We start from the raw sequence: 21,007 nt of genomic DNA, 5'->3' as shown, positions 1-21,007 counted from the left end.
ACTCTCTGGCACTGCCCAAAGTCAGGCACCACAGCCAGTGTCACTACACTCGGGCTCCTTCAGTTCTGCTGATGACTCCTGACCCCAGGGATACAGTACGGCAAGATAGAGTAGGTGCAAAGTCTCACACACGTTGAATTAACAGAGGTGACCCTGACCAACTGGGGCTATTTTATAATTGAAAGATATCAGAGAGACACTGTAACACCACCCCCCCCACCCTGAAAACCCAACACTGATAATAGAGATTTCATATTGATCACAGGACACTACACAACAAACACAAACACACTGCACTTTCAATAGAACAAGTCACGATTTCCTTTGATGCTCAACACCATGGCAAGGTACCATGCAGGTTGACAGCTTAGCAAATGCATTTATTAGTTAATAGCTCAAAGGGTTAGTTCTTTAATGTACAGAAGAAACCTCATTAGGAATGGCCACAGTCTCAGCAAAGCTCAGTTCTAAATATGCAAAGACATTATAGCCTTGCTATTAACAAGATGACACAGATTGTAAGAATACATTTTACAAGCTCCAGTAAGACCCAACAGATCATCCGTTCTCTCTGCAAAGGCACACGTCCTTATGATAAGGTAGCGGTGGTGAAGGAATTCTAGGGGCAAAGTTAATGGGATAGCCCATGTGAGAAAGAGGAAAGATAGGTAGAAAACTGAAGTGGGGGTTGCTCCATCCCAGACCCAACAAGACCTTTCCTTCTGCCCGAGCTCCAAACTATCTCGCCCCCAAGCACCCTCTGATTGGCTGGGGCTGTGAAAGGCTCTGCACTTCCGGAGTTACTTGGTGTGAGGTGAGGAGTGGGGCGGGATGTAGGCAGCTGGCTGAGGATAGGGTCAACAATGACGCTGATGACAGAACACACACGGAACACAACAAGGGGAGATCTGGCAATTTTCAGGCTAAAATGACCCAGTCCCTGACAAACACAGAAGGTTCAAATTTCTGCAAAGGTGTCATTGCCAAACCTCCACCTCACCTTGACACATAACCTCACACAGTGTGAGTTGCAGTTGAGTTCAACTGTTTTCATTGCAGCACTTGAGGGCAAGATGTTCTTTTTAAGGTATAAATATTTTTATCTAGCTACATGGATCTACAGAGATATTTACAACTGGCCTCTCTGCCTCTCTTCTGGGCTTGAAGCCTTCCCGTGCATTGCCGTGAGACACATCTTCAAACCTACTTTGCAGTCCCCACGGCTCCAATCTCTCCATATGACATCACCCCAAATAAACCGCTCATTTCCCACAGGGCTCAAAGGCCCTCCAGGGTTCTGGAAACCCATATCCCAATAAATCATCCAATGCTTTTCTCCAGGAAGCAAGTCTTCCAATAGCCATGATGGGAGCCTCAGATGTGGGGTCATTTCTCTTCTCCCAACCTGGATCTTTCTGTGAGAGGTTTCCAAAAAGAGATCTTAGATACCCCAGCGGCAACTTTTTTATTTTTAGCTGTTTTTTGAGTGTTTGTGTGTGTGTGTGTGTGCGTGCACACGAATATGAGGGTAATCGTGTGTGATTGTGCATGTGAATATATATGTGAGTGACTGTGAGTGTGTACATGTTTGTGTATACCTCTGTTTGGTGCTGAGGGTGACCTGCCCACGTCTTTACGTGTATGTGTGACTGCGTAGGTGTCTGTGGGTGTGTATGTGCAGGAGGCTGTATTTGTATTCTGTGTGTATAGAAAAGAAGAGAGCTGTCAAACTGGGCTGATCTAGGTAGTCAGCCCCTGGGGCTCCTTTGCACCTCTCTTCTTGGTCAATCCTCTCACCCCTCTGATGCTATCTTTCTGTGGACTTCAAATCCAAGGCCGTCCCAAGATGCAGGATGGGTTACTACAGTGCTCCTGGCCCCCAAAGGGCCCAGCCCTACTGTCCATGCCTGCAGCCCTCTCCCAGGCACCTTTAGCTCTCCGCTTCCAGTGCTGCAGTGGATACCGTGGGGGATTTCCTCACATCAACCACCTGCCTCTGGCGGCCTTCAGCCCCGGCATGTGTTGGGCTTACAATGTGATTGCAAGAAGGGGTTGAGTTCTCAAGGCTATATACAAGTCCCTCTCCAGTTCTTTAGCTTTCCCCACCCATTATCTACATCATATATCTGTCCTTAATGCATCTTCAAGGCACTGCTCCCCCCACCCAAACCCTGCCTTTGTTACTCAAACCTGTCGTTTCAGGACAAAGCAACATGCTCTGCACTCCTAGCTTATCCCCTGTTCAAGCACTTCCTATCTCAAAGCACTAAATTGTCACTTTCTGGGACTACCTTCACTTCTCCTGTGTCTTCTGTCCAGGAGACAGCACAGATGGGTGGAGAGAGGAGGAGAGGAGTGGATGGGGACCGGGAGACACTGCTCCCTGGAACAGGAAGTTGGAAAGAAACAGTCAGTTAACCAGCCCGGCCAAATACGCACCCCCCACTAATGTGGGAATAGGCCAAAGGAATTTGGATGGTTCTAGAAGAGCCACCAACGCGAAATACATATGCTTTTGGGTGTTTTTCCTTTCACACTCATTCGAATCATGCTCTCATACACACACGGCATATACCCGTGTGCGTCCACTCAAGCACACACACTCTTTCATAGGGGTTGTTATATATACACTCTTATACACACCGATAGAGATTTACATTACTATACATAGAACTGTACAGCTTCTCAAATGGGTGTATGTACATACAGGATTACTGTGACGCACACATGCACTCAGCTATACACAGAAACACAAACACGGACACACAGTTAAAAGGGTAGGTGGCTGAGGGGCTGAGGGAGAGGCTGCCTAGGCAGGAAGGAGAAACACAGGCTGAGTGCTCGGCAAGTCCTGTTCCCCCATGGCCTCCATTAATGAGGTGGAGCTGCTAGGAAGGGAGCGCAGGCTACTTTCTATTTCCCTTAGTGGCCCCCTGAGTGGGCAGTACCCATGTTTCATGTGCTTGGTTCACACTCACTGGCCGGTCATGGGCCACTTCCTGCAGAGATGTTCCACGTGCTATAGAATGAGGTCTGGTGCCTAGCAAATTAGCTAACCTGATGGAGCGCCCCCATTTGTAAAGAGGGGAGGAGAAAGGGGAGCACTTCAGTTGAGAGAGTTAAGAGGATAAGGAGAAAGAAGAACAAGTGGCGTGGCTGTACCACTTACTACCCTACTACCTCTACCACTTACCATCCTTAAGCATGAGACATAAGCTCCATCTTTTCCCCTTGGAAGAGTGGGGACAACGTGCTTTGCCTTCCCTGGCTCACTGGGCTCCTGTGAGGCCGTAACAATATGATGGGTCGGTGAGCTTGTTGACATCTGCTATGCACTAGACACACAGGATTACTACAGAGATTCACAACAATTGTTCGTCTGCTGCTCTAGACCAGGGAATGAAACAGCAAGTTGGAATTTCCCGACCCTAGTCTTCTTTCAGCAAGTGTTTGCTCTGGGACTAGTGATCAAGTCAGCATCTGACCTGGACAGACATACCCAGTCCCCAGTCTGTATTATCAAACATCGTCAAGCAGAAATATAGACAAGAGAAGTCCTAGTCCCTCCAGAGATGCCAGTTCAATCTGGGAATCTCCAACTTGACCTCATCACCCCCTGCAAGCTCCTACTGGAAACATGATCTCTCACTTTGACATCTCACTCAGTGGGGAAGAGGCACTTTCAGATCTCCCCAAGTTACCTAGAGCCAGCCCCCTGCACTTTCACATGATGGCTAGTGCTCACCCTGTGCACCCCTGCTCAACCTAGCTTGACTTTCTCTGGTGAAACCTTAATCAGGGGGTGAGCAAGGACTCAATTCCCAGGAGGGAAAAATAGAAGAAAAAAAGTAATGTAAAAGGAAATTCAACACATCATGGGGCCGGGGGTGGGGGAGGCAGAAAAATGCCCAGAAATGTTTATGCATAGGGCTTGGATCCTTCCTCTGCCTCCCATCCTGGCTTTGTCCTCCAAGCATTTCCAGGGGCTTTTCTGTGCTTCACAGCTGTTAGGAGTCTTTGAAAAGGTGATAGTCCTCTAGCAGAAAAGGAAAATCAGTGTGCTGCGATAACTCCAGCTCCTCCTCAGTCCCTTTCCTTCCAGCTAGAACACATCCTTTTCAACTACTTCCCACCTCATGTTTATAAAGAGAAGGGCGGAACTGATTCAACTGTCCAAATAATCACAAAATAAAGTGAACCAAGAAAAGAAGGCAAAATGGAATCAGGAGGAACCTTGAAAGGGGCACTATGGGACTAATAGATATGATATGCCCAGTAGACAATGTTGAACACCACAAAGGCAAGAGGGAAGAGGATCCGGGACCACTTGTCGACCTGAGGGACATAGTCAGGGTCAAAGAGCTTGGAGGAGAACGCTTCGTTGAAGGAGCACCTAGGACTTGGCGGGCGACTGTCATCAGACTCTGAGTTACTGTCCTTGTCTTGGTCAAAGCCTGGGAACCCATCAACATTAAGGCTCCATGTACTATCAAGATCACGCCTAAGTTGCTTCTCAAGGTCAAGGTAGCCGCTCTCAACTCTGATGTCATCAGGCAAGCTACGGATCTCCTCAAGGTTGCTACGGATCTCCTCAAGGTTGCTACGGATCTCCTCAAGGCTGTAGCTTGCTTCCTGCACACACCTGTGGCCATAGACAAGCAGATGCCTCCCCCTAGGGCCATGGCCATGACTTTCATCCAAGCTCAAGTTCTCTTTGGGATCTTCTGGGTCACGGGTATCAGCATGGCCGTGGGCGTCAGCACGGTTGTGGATTTCAGGACAAATAACACTGTCATCAGTCTCAGAACCACTAAAGTGAAAGCCATAGCTGTGCAGGGCCTGCTCTGAGGTGGAGGGGAGATCACTCAGGCCTTCCCTAGAGCCCGTCCAGGCCTGCTCTGAGAGAGAAGAAAGTGAGCTAAGGCTTTCTGAGGTGGCCAGTGGGGCCTGCCCTGGGATGGAGATCAAAGAGCTGAGGCTTTCTAGGCTTGCCAGGCAGGCCTGCACTGGTCTGGAGGAAAGAGAGCCACTTTCGTCTTCTATGCTAATCTGGTCACCCTTCAGGGAGATGGTAGATAGACTTCTGACTTCGGGAGGGTCATATCCTACGTGAATAAGCACCGGTGGTGGGGAGGGAGGAAGAGGGAGAGGGCTTTCCTCGTCAGCACTCGCAATGTGACTGGTGATCTTTTCCACTGACAGAATCATCTCTTCCCGGCATCTCCGGCGCGCAAAGGGCTGAGGAACAGGACCAAGAGGCTGTTAGCATGTAAGACACACCCGCGGGGGCTGCCCAGCCCGTGTCTCCCTGGGGCAGCTGCTCTCTCTGCAGTGCTATGTGGTGCAAGGAGCCAAGCCTCCTCAGGCAGGTGTGGCTGGACTTCCTGTGAAGGAAGCGGGTGCCGCTGGGAGGTAACGTACTGCCCGCGGGCGACAAAAGGCTCAGCATGGCTTTGGGAATTGAAAGAGCAAAGGAAGGAGGGGTAGGCCGGCTCCTCTGGCGTCTTTCTCTTCCTTTCAGCCTCCCTGTGCTCCTCTTCCCTCTGTTCCATCACCTGCCCTTGAAAGTATGCTAAGTGGACTGGATTTGAAGTCAAAGAGTCTGGGAAGATCTAGTTCTGCCACTTACTGCTTTGTGACCTTGTGACAATGATTTGACCTATAAAGGAGTGACGATAAAGTGTTCTATTTCTTTGTTATCTGATGTGTGTGTGTGTGTGTGTGAGAGAGTGTGTGCCGTGTGAGGATTAAGGGAACTACGAAATGCGAAAGGGTCAGGGGCTAAGTTTAGGCTTAAGAAGGTGCCTAATCCCTAATCAGGGAAAGCTGACTGTTGGTCAGAGAGCCAAACCTGCAGCATCACTTCCTGGTAGCGGTAGCGGGCCATGACTCTTCGGGCTCTCCTGTGTCGCCTTTGGTTGCGCCTGGATCCTCCTCGGCTGTAGAAAAGATAATTGATGGAGACATACTCCAGCAAGGACAGGAACACGAAGAAGAAGCATACAACCATATAGATGTCGATGGCCTTAATACAGGCCACTTGGGGGAGTTTATCCCGCAGATGTGAGTTGATGGCGTTCAGGATGAGCATCGACGTCAGACCTATAAAGAACATGGCACAGGGTTAGCCCCCTCAGGTGGCTGAAGTTCTTGGCAAGCCATTGGGCCCATATCCTACAGGAAGGGAGCAGCCATCCTCTCTGGGGTTGGGAGAGCCCGCAGCCAAAGGCCTTCAGCTCTCTAGGCCTGGGGACTTTGCTCAAGTGCTCTCTTTGCTCTTTCTCCCCAGCTTTACACCCAGACTGTGCTTAGATGATTCTGTGATTTTTCTCATTGCACTTAGGATCAAGTCCAAAGTCTCCAGCCATGGTTTCACAGTGACTTACACCTCCAGGCTCTTTTGCCCTCCAGAGCATAGGCTTTCTTTTAGATCATGTCCCTCAGAAAGGTCTGTGAGTCCTTAAAATATTACACAAATATCAAAGGTTTAGTCCAACATGTGCTCCTAAAGGACTCTGCCCCATAGATGGTGAAGAAAAAACCAGACCTGGTTGTGGGGCCCACTGGGACCAGATAAACTTGGGAGCTGATTCCGTAGGCAACACCCTGGTACTGTTCAAAACCTCTGGTTCTCCCCATTGCTTGGACATGACGTTCTAACTGCTTAAACTCGAATCGCAAAGTCTTTCCAAGTCACCCCTCCTCTCTCTCTGCAACTCCCCTATTTCCCCACAGCTCCTACCCCAGGCACGCTGTGACTCAGTTCCCATTTAGGGCCCCTGTGTCTTTTTTTTTTTTTAAGATTTTTATTTATTCATTTGAAAGAGGTACAGCGAGAGAGGGGACACAAGCAGGGGGAGTGGGAGAGGGAGAAGCAGGCTTCCCGCTGAGCAGGGAGCCCGATGCGGGGCTCGATACCAGGACCGTGGGATCATGACCTGAACTGAAGGCAGATGCTTAATGACTGAGCCACCCAGGTGCCCCCCACTGTGTCTTTTAATAGCAATTTCATGTTTTAGTGAATGACAAGTCTTATGCCTCTGCTTCCTACAAGTGCTGAAAACCCAGTCTGAGCAAGACTTTTCTGGTGCAGTTTTAGCCAACAAGATCTGGGTCATTTCCTCCTTCGGCATCTCATAGTATCTATCCCAGCATTCCAACTAGATTACTCATTGAGGGTTAGGACTTCTCTGGAAGTCCTACTGCCATTTTGATGGGTATTTTGATATGTTGCTTAATCAAAGTTTGCTGTATTGCATTTCTGATCTAAATTTGTGCCTTGTCCATTCATGTATCCAGCAAATAATGCATTCTAATGCTTTGGATCTGACATACCAAGATCCCAGGCCTGATGTTTTTTTTTTTTTTTTTTTTTTTTCCCACACTTGTCTGTAATATCAGTCTCTCTGCTGGGCTAAGCCCCTGGACAAATGCTTCCTTGCCTGTGCAGTCACATACCCCCTCAAGTATTCCTCTCTTACTCTTGACTTTTTTCTGAGCAAGATGATCCAGGTTCCTCCCTGGGATGAGGAGAGGACCTACCAACTGTCACCCTGGCTGCAGAAGATTCGTAGTTCATCCAGAACGATATCCAAGAGACAACAGTGGTGAGAACAGTAGGCCAATAGATCTGCACAAGGTAGCTGGTGACTTCCCTCTGGACCAGGAACCTCAGTATCAGGCGCACATAGGAACCTGACAAGGAGACACACTGGTGTTAGCGTCGTAGGGCTGAGGGGATTTTCAGGGTGAAGTACCGGATAGAAGAGGGGAAGCCCCTAATATTCCAGCCCGGGCAGCCTGCCAATCTGACCCTATTTGCCACCTTAAGGCCAGTGACAGTGGCATGTCTGTAGGCCCATATGGCATGGTTGATTTGTTTTCTCCTCCTTCCTTCTTGACTCGTTTCATGTCAACTGGAGTTTTGAAATAGGAGATATAGGGAATATTTCGAAGTGACAAACAGAGGGAGGGGGAAAGGCTGGCTCAAGAGAGGAAGAGCATGAACCTTTTACACCTGTAAAGCATCAAGGTTGGCCAAGGGCTTCCACACCCATTTTCTCACTTGAAGGGGGTTTTGGAAGGTGTCTAGAGCCGGAAGGAAATAGGAGAGAAGGCAGCAGAGAGTGTAGAGGTCAAAGGCAGACAGATGTCCAGGAGTGTTCCAGGGTACAAAAGAGAGAAGAAATGGGAGAGAAGATCAGACCCACCTGTGTAGAAAACCACCTCTTTGCTGGACATCGTCTTTCCCAGGAAGCTGAACTGAGGAATGTGCAGCTGCTCAGTCCCCTGGATGGCATTCCCATCGCCTTCCCAGTATAACACAATGTCTTCAACCGTGTAGCCATCTGGGAGAGGGAAAGAAATAGCGTCAGTCTGAGAAATAGGCAGATTTCACCGCAGCACAGACTGTGGAAACCAAAGGATGGTCAGAGCCTGCACTTTGGGGACACCTTTGAGGTTTTCTGAGTCTGAGCACAAAGGAGGGGGGCACTTGGCAAGGGAATTCTCCCTTTGGGAGTTTCTTGGCCAGGAAAGAAAACAGAGCAAACAGATGTGTTCCTATCGGCTGGCTTGTACATGGTTTCCCAATAGCGAGCTGTGATTTCTCCGTGGGACTGACTATTCACACATGAAAGGCCACCTTCTCCCAGATGCTTCGTGTATACTTCTGTCTGTCTGTTCATCTGTTGAAGAGAGAGAGAATGCGGAGGGAGGGAGTAGGGGAGATAATGCCCTCCCTGTCACTGTCCACTCTGCCTTTGGTTTCTGGAGGACAGTAACTTCAAGTAGAAAAGGAGGGGCCTTGGAAGATAGACATACAGCTCTCCACTTCCAGCTTGCAGGTCTGCTTGTCCAGAGGGAATTTTTGCAGATCCAGGGAACAAGCTGCCGTGGTGGTAAGTCTGCAGAGGAAAAGCAAAAGGAAGGGAAAGGTGAGTCAAGCCTGGGAAAGCCGCCATTCCTGAGAAAACTGAGAGATACTCCAGGTACTGCCCCACCTAACACATTCCCGAACTGCTTACGCTAGAGCTGGGTCCTCCTTTCCTCCCTCCCTCATGTTTTTCTTTCCCTCTTTTTCCTCTTCCTTTCCTTCCTCCTAGAGGAAAGCTGGGTCACAGCTGTGTAGGTGGAGAGAGGGAATGTGTATGTGACAGAGACACCAAGAGGTCTGAAAGGAAACCTCAGGGCAGCAGGATGGGAAGGCCCTTGAGGAGACTGGACAGAGAGACAGAAAGCGGCCTTTCTTGCTGAAGAAAGAGCAAGGCTGTCAATAGGAAACGGCGCTGCCCTGAAGCCGCTGAGCTGCCCGGTGCAACGGGGAGTGCCCGTACGTGGTGTGTGGGCATGGATGCGAGCTGTAACTCAGGCCCGACTTTGGCTGTGGGGGCTGCTCTGCAGCGCTCTCGTCTCTGTGCACACAGGCCACCGGGGCTGTGCAAAATGACAGCACTAGGTGTAAGTGGGTAGGAGCTATTCGCATATCTAAGGCGGACTGTGGAGTTTTGGGCGGGGGCTTCAAGTTGCCACGTGGTGTGTCTGCGAGAAGAATCTGAGGAAGGACCTTGGAGGAGCTGCAGAAGTGGCAGAAGGGAGACCGGGCCCAGTCCTTTTCAACCCTTGAGGTCATTTCCATTTTGTACACTGGGTAGAGTGTGTGCGTGCGTGCGTGCGTGACCCTTCCATGGATCCTCCATGCAGCTTTGTTGTTTTTTCACTCTAGCACCTTGGACCGCGGAGAAAGAAGAGAGAAATCAGGGGACGGAGCGGGAGCACCCCAGAGGAAGAGAGACTCAGAGATGGGGGCTGAGCCCTGGTTCAACTACCTCTTGCAGCAATTTTCTGAGCTGCACTTCTCTCTCACGCTTGTCTTAATGATAGTTTGTAAGCGATGATGCTGCGAAGGGAGCTCCAGCGACCCCATGCTGGGCTCTAAATAAGCCAGTGAGGATGTCCTGCTCGTGTGCCTCCTGTGTGTGTAGAGCCTTACTCGACAGACATACATTGCACACCCCGGGTCCCGGCCTGATGCAGATACGACCAACGACCGATGACCACTGCGTGGGCTTCGGCATTCATTTGTCTCCCTCCCTCGCGTCATGGAAGAGAAAAGAAACAAAGATACCTAACAGAATGTATGCCATGCCAAGGTGGAGGGAGAGTTCTTCGAATGGAGAAAATCAAGGAGGGTTTCTTGACAAAGATGGCATTGAAGTTAGGGACTGAAGGATGAGCAAGGTGTGTGGACAGGACAGCCGAGGACAGCTGTGGAGAAGTCCGACGGTTTCCCTTTGACTGCTAGGTAGGCTGAGTGAGGGGGCAGTTGCAAGACACCAATGGGCTCCTTAGTGTGTCCCTTATGTGCATTCATGGGCTACTCTGTGGGGAGAAGGAAGCCTGCCAGGGGAAAACTCACCGCATGCCATACCGCACTGTTCCATCTGGGTGAAGCTGAAACACGCGATTTTCCACAGTTATGTCATGCACAAAAGCATCCTTGCTATTTAGAAAGTAGCAGTCAGGGACCCACAACTTCTCCAGCATCCGATAGTCCAGGGTCAAGTTCAGGTTGGTCTCATGGTATGCTAAACGTGGATCTTTCCAGGTTTGATGAAAAAACATTGTGATCGTATAGTCCTGAGGAGAGAAAGGTAACTCCCAGTCGTAAATGAGGTTGTGCGGTTGTCCATCCTCAAAGTGTGTGTGTGCATGTGTGCATGCAGGTGTAAAAACACATCCCAAATATAGATGAGTACTGGAACATGAAAGAGTGTTAAATGTGAAGAATAAACTGAGCTTCATGCAATTACAATCTGCGTTAAGAAATGAAATATTACCAACAACTTTCAAGTTTCAATGTGTTTCTTCCAGAACATACTCCCCACACCTACCTCCCAGCAGTATCCATTATCTTAGGTTTTAATGAGAATAGCTCTGTTGCTTTTGGTTAGCTTTATTGTCTATGTATGTATTTCTAGGAAACATACTGCCTACTTGGACCTATTTTTAAATTTTTCTTCCAAATGGAATCATACGTATGTATTCATAATTTGTTTCTTTCACTCAAAATTCTATTTGTGAGATTCCTTCATGTTGATGTCTGTAATTAAAATTTGTTCAGTCGCACTGGAGAGAACATTCTCTCATGTGAATATATTATGTATTACACCAAAGTCAACATGAAATAAAAATAATGACATGAAAGTTCCACTTTACCCCCTTACCAAGGGCAAATGAGAGTTCCCAGTGCTCCTGCCTGGCCAGCACTGCTACTGTCTGACGTTTGACTTTTGCCCATCTGGTACGTATGGAATGGATTCTTGCTCTGATCTTATTTTGCAGTTCAGTGATTAATAATAAAGTCAAACACACTTTCACATGTTCATGTGGTACTTGGTTTTCTTCACAAAAGTGAAGTTCCTGTTCAAATTCTCTAATCATTTTTCTATTGTTTTAAAAATATTCTTATTGGGACGCCTGGGTGGCTCAGTGGGTTAAGCGTCTGCCTTTGGCTCAGGTCATGATCCCAGGGTCCTGGGATTGAGCCCTGCATCGGGCTGCCTGCTCAGCAGGGAGTCCGCTTCTCCTTCTGCCTGCTGGTCCCCCTGCTTGTGTTCTCTCTCTCTCTGATAGATAAACAAACAAACAAACAAACAAACAAACATTTTCAATAGCACTTCTTTGTGTTGCATGTATCTCAGTCCACTCTGACTTATCCTTTTACAGTTGTTATACTGGTTTTATTTGTCTGTTTTGCTAAACAGAGGTTCTAGAAGTTTTGGCTACATAGAATTTTTAAAAAGATTTTATGTATTTATTAGAGGGAGAGAGAGAGAGAGAGAGAGAGAGAGACAGAGAAAGAGGTGGGGAGGGGCAGAGGGAGAGGGAGAAGCAGATTCAGCAGGGAGCCTGAGGTGGGGCTCCATCCCAGGACCCCGAGGTCATGACCTGAGCCGAAGGCAGATATTTAACCGACTGAACTACCCAAGAGCCCCTATAGAGAATTTTAATAAAGTTGAAATTATTCATTTTTATGGCTTCTGTTTTCTATGACTTTTTAAAGAAGTCTTATCACAAAGGCACAAAGACAGTATTCTATATTCTCTTTTAAAACCTTCATGAGCCTTTAACCTTTAGGTTTATAACTCATTTGGATTGATTTATTTTTTTGTTGCATGTGGCTGTAGTTTCCAAAACCTACTAAGTTCATTTATGTGGCTCTGCTGCAAGTCAGGACCGTTGGAGTTGGCTTATGGGTCTGCTCCTTGCCGCATGTTCCCTGCTCCCAGGCCCATGGCTGAAGCTGGCATACTTACCATAGTCATTTCTGAGATCTGCTCAATACTGGAGACATACATAGATATTCCCACGGGCACAGGGGCACCTGCAACACAGGAAGACACTATTACATGCAAGGTATGATAAAGTATGGACTCAGGAGCCAGACTGCCTGGGTTTGGACCTCATTTTGACCCTTACTAGCTGTGTGACCTTGAATAAGTTACCTAGCCTCCATAGTGTTTTCCAGAATGGCTGAGATTCCTCAGAAGATTACAGATAGAGCTACCCTATGATCCAGTAATGGCACTATTCCATATTTATCCAGAATACAAAAATACTAATTTGAAGGGACCCATGCACCTTGATATTGATATTTATATAGCAGCATTATCTATAGTAGCCAAACTATGGGAACAGCCCAAGTGTCTATCGACTGATGAATGGATGCAGAAGATGTGATGGCATATTACCCAGCCACGAACAAGAACGAAATCTTGCCATTTGCAACGACATGGATGGAACTAGAGGGTATTACGCTAACCAGAATAAGTCAGAGAAAGACAAATACCACAGGATTTCACTCCTATGTGGAATTTAAGAAGCAAAACAATGAAAGTGGAGGGGGTAGGGAAGAGAGGCAAACCAAGAAACACTCATAACTCTAGAGAACGAACTGACGGTCACCAGAGGCGAGGGGTGGGGGATGGGTGAGACAAGCGATGGGGATTAAGGAGAGCACTTGTGATGAGAGCCGGGTGATGTATGGAATTGTTCAATCAGTTCACTGTACACCTGAAACTCTTATGACAGTGTACATTAGCTAACTGGAATTTAAATAAACATTACAAAAGTTACCCAACCTGACTGAGCCTAAGTTTCCTCATGGGTAAAATCAGAATAAGGACAGCACTGATCTCATGATAAATGCAGGCCAACAACTTAGAGCAGGGCCTGGCCCATGACATGATGAAAGGAAAGGGTCCGGGTGAAATAAAGAGAAAATAAGGGGATGAAGCACTCTTTTTCTAAATGATTTTGTGATTAAAAACTCAAGAGCAATGAGCTCAAAAACAAGAGCTACTATTTGTGCAGGAGCATACTCGTGTGAGTGCACGTGAGTATGTCCATCTGTGAGCTAGTATGCGTCTTTGTGTGAATGAATGTGTGTGTTGTGTACATGAGTGTATGTGAGTATATTTACATGCACAAGTGAATGTGATTGTGTTCACGTGCACGCGAATGTGTCAGTGTGCACATGAAAGTAGGTATGTCTGTGTGTGAGAATGTATGAGCACGTCTGTGTGCTTGTGTTGCATGGGAGTGAATGTGTGAGCACATTCATGCATGTCGGCATGTTGTGTGGGAGTGAATGTGTGTGTTCAGATGCAAACGGACATGTGTGTTCGTGTGCAACTTTGAGTGAGTGTGTAAGCACAGGCAAGCATGTAGGCAGGTTAGTGTGTGGAAGTAAGTGTATGTGCAAGTGAATGTGTATTTGTGAGTTTGTATGTGAGCGTGTTAACATGAGTATATTCATATGTGTGTGAGTGAACTGGTGTTTCATGTATGTGAGCATGTTTGTGTGGGAGTAAATGTGTTTCCTATTTCCCTGTGCATGTACTTGTAAGCATGTCCACATGAGAGTGAATGCACTTTCATGTTTGTGCGTTGAAGATGCTTTTACAGGAGTGCATGTATGTTTGTGTACTGAGTGGGTGTGTCTGTGTGTCCATGTGTATGAGCATGTTCATGTGTAAGTCTGTGTGTGAGCATGTTAAGTGCATGTGTGAGGGAATGTGTAAGCAAAAGTGTGTGAGTGAATGTCTGGGAACGCAAGTGAAAGTGTGAGTTTGTGACTTATGGTCAGTGTGAGTGAGAATGTTCATTATGTGAATATGTGAAAGTTTGTGTGTGTGACCCTACCTGTATGTATGCAAGTTATAAATGTGATTAGTGATCATGCTTACATACTCACACTCACCACACTTACATATGTGGGTGTCTGAGTGTATTTGTACAGCTGAAACAAAGGTGTAAGCACCTTTCTGTGCTTGAGTGGATGTGTGAGCATGTTTGTGTGTGATTAAATATGAGTGTACACGGGTGTGTTTGTGTGTAATTGAATGTGTGACCATGCCAAGGTACAAGTGGATCCACGAGCATATTCATGTATGTTAATGTGTCCTGTGCAGGTATGAGGGAATACGTGAGCATGTTAATGTGTGAGTGTGTGCACGTGGATGTGTATGTGTGTTAATGTGTGAGCCAGTTCATGCGTGGGCATGTTTCTGTGAACTGCTAAACAGGTGGACATGCTTGTGTGAGCTCCTACGTAAACAGCATTAGCCTGTTTGCATGCAGTCACGTGAGTGTGCATGTATGAGATGTACAGTGATATCAGCATTTTTAGGCATGTGGGTAGATATGAATAATTTATATGTATGAGTGAATGTGTGAACATATTAATATGTATGTTCATGTGTGTGGACATCCAAGCACGTGTGTGGATGTTTGTATGTATGTGAGTGAGCCTGGCAGTGTGTTTGCATATGTGAGCATGTCTGTGTGTGAGTATAAGTGAATGTGGGAGCAGAAGCATGTGAATATGTTAAAAGATTTCATTTATTTATTTGAGGGAGAGAGAGAGAGAGCACGAGTAGCGGGGCGGGGCAGAGGGACAAGCAGACTCCCCGCTGAGCAGGAAGCCTGATCCCAGGACTGTAAGATCATGACCTGAGCGGAAGTCAGACCCTTAGCTATCCGAGCCACCCGGGCACCCCTGTGCGTGAATACATTTTTGAGTGTGTTTGCAAGAACGTGTTCACGTGTGTATGTGCATGCATATGCATGTTCGTATGTACATAGATGTGTGAACATGTATAAATGTGTGAGTAGGGGCATGTGAGTGCAGGTAAGTGTGTATACTGAATTTATAAGTGAACGAACTTGTGAGTTGGTTCCTGTGAGGTGCACGTGTGAGGGTGTCTGTGTATGTTAATATGTGAGTGTCACTGAATGTATGTCTGTCTGAGTGTTTTTCTGTCTCCTGGCTTTCTTTTTTGGTCCTAGGTGTCAGCACTGCTCTCTCAAATGTAATAATGGATGTGAAAATATGTAGTAAACTATAAGGTGCTGTGGAAAAACATTTTTTTTGTTGTTTCCTATTGGCTGAAAGCTGTCTTCACCTAGCCCCACAGGTAAGACATCATTCTGTATGTGCTGCGCCACAGCGCTGCTATGGGAACATGTGAGACCCTTGCAGTTCTAGCCTGCTGGCTTCCCTGCAGGCTGACAGTCCTGAAGTGGAGCTGTGAAGATGGAAAAGCTTTCTTCCTATCCCAGGGTTTCAAGCAGTGACAAGTGATCGGGATCAGCATATGAATCAGCATATGAATGGCCACTGCGAAGTAAACGTGCCTCTCTCCGAGAGGGCATAGCCCAGACTCCAGCACTTCAGGCTACTGTGAATGATTCCGGCAATGCATGTGGTGATAGAGGTTTCTAGAAATGTAGTTCTTTATCATAGCCTTTAGAGGGTAGAAAGTGTGTTAAGCAGGCAACAAGCCCTAGAGGGGCCATGCAGCCATCCCTGCCCCCGCCTCACTCTTGGGTCAGACTTCGTGCTACTCAGGCACAGTGGAGTCCTGGGGGACCCAAACCCTAAAGGACCAGGACATAGCCTTGTCCAAGGGCCCTCAGTGGAAGGAGTATGTGGGAGCTGAAATGTAGCCCCCTTTTCCCTCACCAAGCCATGAGTCCTGGCCTGGGGATGTAGCCCGGAGGAAGGAGACCTGGGACTATTTTCCAATTTACCAATCTAGCGGGGACACCTTATGAGAGTTTAGCCAAGGTATCCTATGGAAGGGAACAAGAAATCTCCAGATAAGTTGTCTAAATGCTATCTCTGGGGTGATGGCATCAGTCTCACATCCCATTGTTATCCCTCCCGATGGGCTCAGGAAGGCAGAAAGGGGTTAACCACTTCTTCCCTCTTAGAAATTTTGCTACCACAAGTCCTTTCCTCCTTAGCAGCCATTAGAGTACCAGAGGAAGAAGAGATAAATGAAGGAATGATGAGGCTGTCCCACTCATTCCTTCACTCTACGCCTGTGCCATGCCAGGTGCTGAACTAGGTGAAGTCCTCAAGGATCTGCCTTTGGCAACGCTGTGGAATCCCACTTCTCTTGCCCAGAAAGAAGCAGCTGGCTCTTCCTCCTCCTGCTCTCAAGGAGCAATAAGGCTCCCACAGCCTCATTACTGACCCACCCCAACTGACCACAGTTAGGAGAAGCCTCTCTATGTGTGTGTGTGTGCTTGAATCTCTATTTCACTTCAGACAGAGAGGAATTTGATTCTGTGTCCAGTGGGAGGCATTAAAGGGAGTCCTGGGTTACCCCAACACTGAAACCCCTGACCCAGTGTCCCATTGATTGGCATTCCGTGCCCCCCCCACCGCTCAGCCCAGAGGACAGTTCTAGACAGAGCATATAGTGTTTTCTTCTCTCTAAATGCTAGAAGGTCCTGCACTGGCCTTGTTCTCCCACGTTCATGAGGACCCATCTTTTCTCATATGCCCCAGGTCTACAGGACCAGAAAGCTTAGTGTAATTTAGGAGGTTAGGCATCAGGTGCAAACAAATCCGAGTTAGCTCCGAAGATGGTGGTGAGGTGCCTTGGAGATGCCCTGGACCAGCCACACCTGATAATCCCCAGCGGCCGGTCCTTGCCTCTGCTCCCTTCCCCTGGCCCTGGATGCCTGCTGAGAAGGCAACCTGAAATAGTGGGAAGGGTGTGCTAGGTGCACTTGAATGGTTGTTGGTCAGCCTTTGTTGAGAAAGGTGAAAACGAGGAAAGGAGAAAGTGGAGTAGCTACTCCCTTGACAGCCATCAGAGCTTGGTGCGGCAGTTCCAAAACCAGTGTGCGCCCTAGCCTCTGAATCCCCACACTGAAAGAGCCTTCCCTCCGCCCTCTCTACTCCAGCTCCCTAATGCCCAGCGCACACTCACCTTGGATCCCGGAGAGAGTTCCCCTCAGAGGGAGCAACACAGCAAAGGCAAAACCAGTTAAGTGTCCCACTTCCAAAGCCTGGGACTTTGGTTTTCCAAGGGCCTCTCCAGGCAAATCACAGCACCCCACACCGGTGGGCTACACTGTAGAGCTCACTGGCTGAGGGCCCTTCAGGGTGGAGGCACTGGGCATTCAAAAGACCTCTATTCCTATGTACAAATGTGAATTCATTAACAAAGAGCATTCATTAACCCTTTAGAGTCGGTGTCCAGTTCTACCACCAGCAGGAAGTGGACTGCTTTCTCCAACTTAGCCACTCTGATTTTTAGTTCTTTCTGTTTCCTTTTCCTTTGAACAGAAATGTGACTAACTTCTACTTAGTACACCCTCCCTTCCTTTTGTCTGTCCTTGGTCTAGGTTTCCCAGGTGGGTGGCCGCTGGGCCAAAGAATGCTACTCCTGTTCTGTGGGGTTGGAGCAGACTGCCTGTCCCTTAACGCTGTGTGACTGAGCCCAGGTGGGCTTCCTGTGTCAGTGTCCTTGTCATTTCTCATCTCTGTGCTTGAGGTCTGAGTGCTAGGCTAAACAGTTTGGATTATACTTGGCAGTTCAATAATGCCGTCAAAAGTTCGTGAGGGGATCAGGCTGGATTTATCAAGATCACACTGCTGCAGTGTGTTAAATGAACTGAACTTGGTGGGAGCTGGAGGCTTTGGGAAGGGGTGGCAGAGGTGGAAGTGCCCAGGATGCCAGAGGGAAGAGTAAACTGGATGGAGAAGGCCATGCGGTTAGTTTTGAACAAGCTGAACTAGCTAATCACTTCGCAAGTGTCCAAGGTGCAAAGAAGGTGTGTTCGAGTAGCCGAATGTGTCCCGCCACCCCCCATAGATGGAGCAGGAAATCTTGAGCCCATCCTGGGTTACTGCTTCTCCAGCCACGCCGGGGAGTGTACTTCAGGCTGTTCTAAGGGAGGGGGCATAAGGGCCCCTTGCAAGAGAAGGCAGAGAAGTGGGAAATTGCTGGGGACAGAGCAAAAGGCCTGCGGGTTGGGGGCATGGAAGTGCTCTGAGGCAGCTTTTCCGCAGAGGTAGGAAGGCAGGGTCCGTAGAGGAAAAGCGTTGAGTCTGGCGAGTGCCACCGGTCAGCATCCAGAGTGGGGTTGTCTCGTTGCCCGTCTCAGCTCTATTCCACCTAACACAAAGGATTCTAGTATCTCAATGTGGCTTACCTCCAAAATTTGGCCTCAGACGGACATCGTATTTCGACAGCACCCTGTCCAAAATCTTGCGAACCACAGCTTCATTTGCACAATTTTTGCTGAAACAGAGAAGTCATCAGTAAATGCCACATTACTTCTCAGGGAGCAAACAACAAAGAACACCACAGGTGTCAACGTGCTGGAGCCTTCTTTCCTCCTGCACACATGCCGATATGTATAGTCATACATGTACCATCTCTCCCTGCTCCTCTCCCTCCCTACAATGAGTCAGCCAGAAGCGCAGCATGACGCACTCTTTTTCCCCTCCCCCCGTCTGCTTTTATCCAGAGAATGGGGCACAAAGACTGGATACTTGTTACCAGGCAGGATTGGGGAGGGGGGGCATGAGGAGGGGAGACTGTAGGGGAAGTGGAGAGGGGAGGGAGTGGGCAGGTTCAAGGCCTGAGATAAATGTGTCACTTCAACCCCTTAAGAAGCTCCATCTTGCCATCAGCCTGGATGCGGCTTTCCAGGTTGCTGGGGGTCCTTCCAGGGGTACCCAATTGCCTCAGGAAAGGTCATCTTCCACTCTCAGTGTCCCTGCCCCAAGCTGAGGCAGCCAATTTACATTCTCCAGCTCAGGTACATTCCCTACATAAGCTAGGACTGGGCATTTTGTTCTTACGTCCATGTAAATCTTGTGTTTATACAACTCTGCTTTTTAAGGCTTGACAAAGGGCACATGTGGCAGAGAGAGCCTTGCCCATGTAGCAGAGATTAAAGACCCCCACCCAATCAAACCATTTTAGATTTTTGGAGCCCAAGGGCTGCCCTCAAAAAGACATGTATTCTGGGAACAAACATCTCTCTGGCTAAGCATATGCATCCAGCCTAGACGTGTTTTGGGTGAGCCCATGTAAGTGCACGCAGCTCAGCCCTGCAGAGAGTTGGCCTTCTAGAATTCTCTGAAGCTCATCCAATTCACCTAGACATTCAGTGGGGCTCTTTTCTCCAAAAGGGGTTTGCGAATGAGAACAGGCCCCGGGCTTCACTATGACTCTTAGGATCTTTGACGCATTGACCAGGGAATGAACATTGGTCCCTCCAAATCACAGTATGTGTGTGTGTGTGTGTGTGTGAGAGAGAGAGAGAGAGAGAGAGAGAGAGACAGAGAGAGTGCGTTAGTTCACTAGCGCAGTCTGGTATGTCGGGTGGAGGGCATTGCAGGGCTGTCTGCTGGAACCTTGCCAGACTATATCCCTCCCCCCTTTTTTCGGAATACATGTTCATTTCTGGTTTGTCATTTAAAAATTATTTCTAATCATCTTTATTGACAAAATTCTCTTTTGCATCATTCCAAAGTGTACACATGTATTATTCTCAAATTAAAACAACACATTCCCGCCTGTTTAGTACCACTTAATACCCATACGACAGCGCTCAGGATCCAGAGCTCCTGCAAATACACATTTTTGTATGATCTACATGTAAAGTCTGACTGTTTGTTTAACATCTATTCAGATATTTGCAGATCCAAACTTGAAATCAAACACAGAAAAGAACCACTGAATCTTCAAATGTTTTCACAGGAGTAAGTACAAAAGCACACCATCTCAGGCCACACAGCTATACGGTTATGCAGCCACTGATCGCACTGTCTGGGCTCCGACGAGGTCGAGTCAATAATTTCTATCTGTGGCGTTGGAAACGGTCTCTCACCACACACACAAACATACGCACGCGCTTCAGGGAACAGACTAAAATCCTGACTCAAACAGGTGTCTCTATACTCTCTGTGTTTTGTGACTTGTGCATCACCCTGTGCCGCTACCACCCCAACCCCGCAGGTGCCAATGGATATGACCGGGAAAACCTGCCCAGGGCACCGTCCTCCCCTCACCGCCGGGACTGCAGTTTGGGTACATGCGTGGCTCTATGAGGCGCCGCGCTAACAGGTGGGCTTTAGCACAGAGCTCTATTTCGATCGGCCACCCCCACTCCCACCCCGTCCCACTCCAGGGACCGGCAGGCAGGACCCAAGTGCCAGGGCTCAGCAAACCGGGTTCAAGTGACCCCAGCCCGCTCCGTCCAAGAGGCCCGAGGCCGCCCGCGCGTCCCCGTCGCCGCCATGCCCAGGCTGGCGGTACCCGCTTACCAGTTGAAGAGGCTCAGGACGACTTCGGGCACGGTAGGGGAGAGCTCGAAGTGGAATTTTGGGGTCGGACTGGGGTCGTGGCCCTCCGCGAGCCAGGTCCTGATGAGTAGCAGGAGCACGGCGGCTCGCAGCATCCCTCTGATGCCCATGGCCACACAGCTCCGGGCTAGAAGGCGCGAGAGACGGCAGGGGGAAAGGGATGGGATGGAGGCAGAGTGCGGGGCGAGAGGGAGCTGGGGGGTCGCTGGGAGTCTCTAAAGAGCCACGAACGAGGGTATGGGAAGCAGGGAACGCGGGGGCCGAGCTGGAGCCCAGAGCCCAGAGCCCAGGAGAAGCAGCCCCCCAGCAGCTCTGCCCGACGCAGCG

The 21,007-nt window shown here is 48.6% G+C and overlaps 1 protein-coding gene across 1 annotated transcript; it reads right to left on the bottom strand.

The window, feature by feature from the left end:
- Window positions 1–4,254: 4,254 nt before the first annotated feature.
- Window positions 4,255–20,790, bottom strand: LOC111139218 (gamma-aminobutyric acid type A receptor theta subunit). The gene is made up of 10 exons (XM_022491418.1): window positions 20,642–20,790; window positions 18,517–18,605; window positions 12,318–12,385; window positions 10,418–10,638; window positions 8,824–8,906; window positions 8,211–8,348; window positions 7,543–7,695; window positions 5,852–6,102; window positions 4,602–5,058; window positions 4,255–4,538 (listed from the first exon to the last, which is right to left on the bottom strand). Exons 1-10 carry the CDS (start codon window positions 20,788–20,790, stop codon window positions 4,255–4,257), a joined length of 1,893 nt encoding a protein of 630 aa, XP_022347126.1.
- Between the last annotated feature and the right edge of the window lie 217 nt (window positions 20,791–21,007).

This window comes from Enhydra lutris, unplaced genomic scaffold (genome assembly GCF_002288905.1).
Source record: "Enhydra lutris kenyoni isolate GAN:26980312 unplaced genomic scaffold, ASM228890v2 scaffoldscaffold96, whole genome shotgun sequence".
Classification (NCBI taxonomy): Eukaryota; Metazoa; Chordata; class Mammalia; order Carnivora; family Mustelidae; genus Enhydra; species Enhydra lutris.
This window is presented reverse-complemented; position numbering and strand designations above follow the sequence as displayed.